This window comes from Somniosus microcephalus, chromosome 11 (genome assembly GCF_052327205.1).
Source record: "Somniosus microcephalus isolate GS21.2 chromosome 11, FLI_Smic_1.0, whole genome shotgun sequence".
In the NCBI taxonomy this organism is placed as follows: Eukaryota; Metazoa; Chordata; class Chondrichthyes; order Squaliformes; family Somniosidae; genus Somniosus; species Somniosus microcephalus.
The window spans coordinates 124,409,737-124,412,563 of record NC_140997.1 but is presented as its reverse complement, the minus strand read 5'-3'; the positions used below and the strand labels follow the sequence as shown (position 1 = coordinate 124,412,563).

The 2,827-nt window shown below is 42.4% G+C and overlaps 1 protein-coding gene across 1 annotated transcript; it reads right to left on the bottom strand.

Annotated features, from left to right (window-relative positions):
- Window positions 1–335: 335 nt before the first annotated feature.
- Window positions 336–2,236, bottom strand: LOC147110856 (ferritin heavy chain B-like). The gene is made up of 3 exons (XM_086002277.1): window positions 2,095–2,236; window positions 1,226–1,372; window positions 336–488 (listed from the first exon to the last, which is right to left on the bottom strand). The coding sequence occupies exons 1-3, from the start codon at window positions 2,194–2,196 to the stop codon at window positions 351–353; spliced, it is 387 nt and encodes a 128-aa protein (XP_085858403.1). The 5' UTR covers window positions 2,197–2,236; the 3' UTR covers window positions 336–350.
- Between the last annotated feature and the right edge of the window lie 591 nt (window positions 2,237–2,827).

The following is a 2,827-nucleotide window of genomic DNA, read 5'->3' as shown; positions in this document are numbered from 1 at the left end:
TGAAAACCAACACTTCACTGCAGTACTGAGGGAGAGCTGCAATGTCAGAGGTATTGTCTTTTGGATAAAACAGTACACAAGGTCTTGTCTGCCCACATGGTACTATTTCAAAGAAAAAAAACTGGAATGTCAGTGTCCTGGCCAATATTGATCACTAACCAACTTAATAAAACAGACTATCTGGTGATTTCTCTCATTTCTGCAGCAGGATCTTGGTGTGCAGATTGACTGCCATGTTGCAAACATTACAATAATGACACTTCAAGAAGTACTGAATTGGCTGTAGTGTTTTTGGACACCGACGACAAGGAAGGCACTGTAGATATGCAAATCTTTCTTTAAATGAGACATTAGGAACTTACATGAGGGTCAGTGTTCCCAGTGGAGAGTTGGTGTAGATCCAACAGACTCTGGTTGACATCCTTCTCCAGCTGCAGAGCTCTCTGCATCACCACTAGGCCATTGCTCCACTCATCCTGCTCTGGTTTCTGAGAGTTTGTAGGGGTGGGGTATAGAGTAACATTGGAAGAAATTAGTTAACAGACTTGAACATTTCAGGAGTTAGTCAGATCACAACTCAATGTCATTCTTGATATTCTAAGCCAGGATTTTAACCAGACAGTTCATCAAGAATTCTCTTTGGAATGAGTTATTTGACTTGAAATCACAGCACTATAGGCTCTAAAGTGAGATCACCTAAAATGGAGCACAATATTCCAAATGAGGTCTATCTAGCAGTAATTGCAGTAACACTTCCTTGCTTTCTATTCTATGCCAGAACATGAAGCCCACCTTTCAATCAGCCTTTTGTCTCTGCAAGCTAGCTTCTAAATGACATCTGTACTGGGACACACCCCAAATCCCTACACTCTTACATCTGATGTGAACATCAACCACTTCCTTCCAGTCAACCCCCTAGCCAGTCTCCAATTTTGCCCTGGAGCTCACTATAGACCCTAGCTCAGCAGATCACTATTTGCACATTTAGATCATATGCACTAGTCACCATCCAGTGGTCTATTTTATACCAACTGCCTCCTACTCCACCCAGTTTTATTGGGGTCACAAGGTTGCTTCTAATGCACTTCCAATTTCTGCCAGCAATCTCCTGCCTTCTGAAAATCCATGCATACAACAACTTCCATGACTCAGATAATCTAGTATGAGGTAACTAGCCTACTTTTCACAAAACCATGGCAATTCTTCAAAGTTTGCTGAATCTAACCTTGACATCCTCCAGGACAACACGCCCCCCACGCATATTCTGGAATTTCAGCAGTTTCTCAGCATGCTCACGTTCCTCATGTGACTGCTCCTTGAAGAACTCGGCAAAGTGACGCAGGGCAACATCATCCCGGTCAAAGTAATACGACTGCAGGTAGAGAGAAAAATGGAAAAGAGACAATTGAAATCTAGATCTGATCCATGGCCAACTCAAATGGTAGCAACACCAATACTTTCCAAATCCTTTTTGAATATGTTGGAAGCTCCTCATTGAAGTAGCTCAACAGAATAGGAGGTTATGTTACTAGAAAATATTAGCGAGCTTTAATGCTTTTTGGAATAAAGCTCTCAACTACACTTGGTCAAAATATCTGTGGTATCTTCTTTTGTTCCCAGATGAAAGTCTAAAAGCAGAGAAGGAAAAGAGCCAAATCTTTAAAATTAAATAGTTTAACACCATCCTCAGGTGAGAAAGACTAACAGGATTCACTCAATTAGAGGGGGATAAAAACTGGCCAGAACCAGCCAATGTTTCACTAACTAGTCACCCAATTCAATCTAATTGTTGCCATCCAAGTTGGAAGTTGACTAGTTTTAGTGAATCTTCAAGATGAACCCTCCATTACAAACTTGATGAAACCCTGGAGTTAGTTTCAAATATAAACACATCAGAATAGGACAGAGCTATTACAGAGCAGGAAAGAGTCCTTCTGCAAGATCACTGTCTTAAGAGCATTCACTGGATTAAGACTGGGGAGGGCTATAGAGAGACCCTCTAAAGCCCATTCATTGACCTAGAGAAATTCTACCTGCTTAGAATAAAATAACAGCCTTAATTTTGAAATAGGACCCCAAAAATACAAAACTCACCATGGAGAGATAAACATAGGAGGAATAGAGCTCCATGTTGATCTGCTTGTTGACAGCATCCTCACAGTCCTTGTGATAGTTCTGACGCACTTGGGAGGCCATCTTAACTCTTCCTGTTGCAAAGCACTGAGCTCAAACTCCACTGTAGTAACAACCTAACCTCTACCCTCACAAGCTCCTGCATTTCAACAGGGTCTGGCATGATCAATGATGATTGACAATCCCTGTGAGCCAGTCAGGATCTTCCATCAATCCAGGCACCAATTAACAAAGGAGAGGGGGCGGTGTGTGATACCCAGAGCCAATCAGAGCTTTGGAATACAGAGGTTTGGATGATTATTCTGTGATGTCATTGCTGTTGGTTTCTTTGACTTTCCTCAAACTGAATTTGAAAGCGTCTCTGTTCTCAGAATCAGAGTTTCACAACATATCTCAAAGAGCTCGATGAAATTCCACCCTACAGATGGTGTCGAGCACAGCCGGCTCTAAGTTAACCCGTCTCTCGGAGAATTGATGGGCATCTCGGTGGCTCCAGAATGAGTCCGTGATACCAAGGTTCACAATGTTGACCACAATAGATTGAAAGAGACTGACCTACACCAGTCAGTCTGCAGTGGATCTGCAAAGCAGCCCACAACGAGTTGGGGAAATGGAAAGTGGATCAGTGGGGAGCTTCAGACAGAATCTGTTGCTCCGTCACTGTAAAGTGCGATGTGGACTTTTATCCCCATGA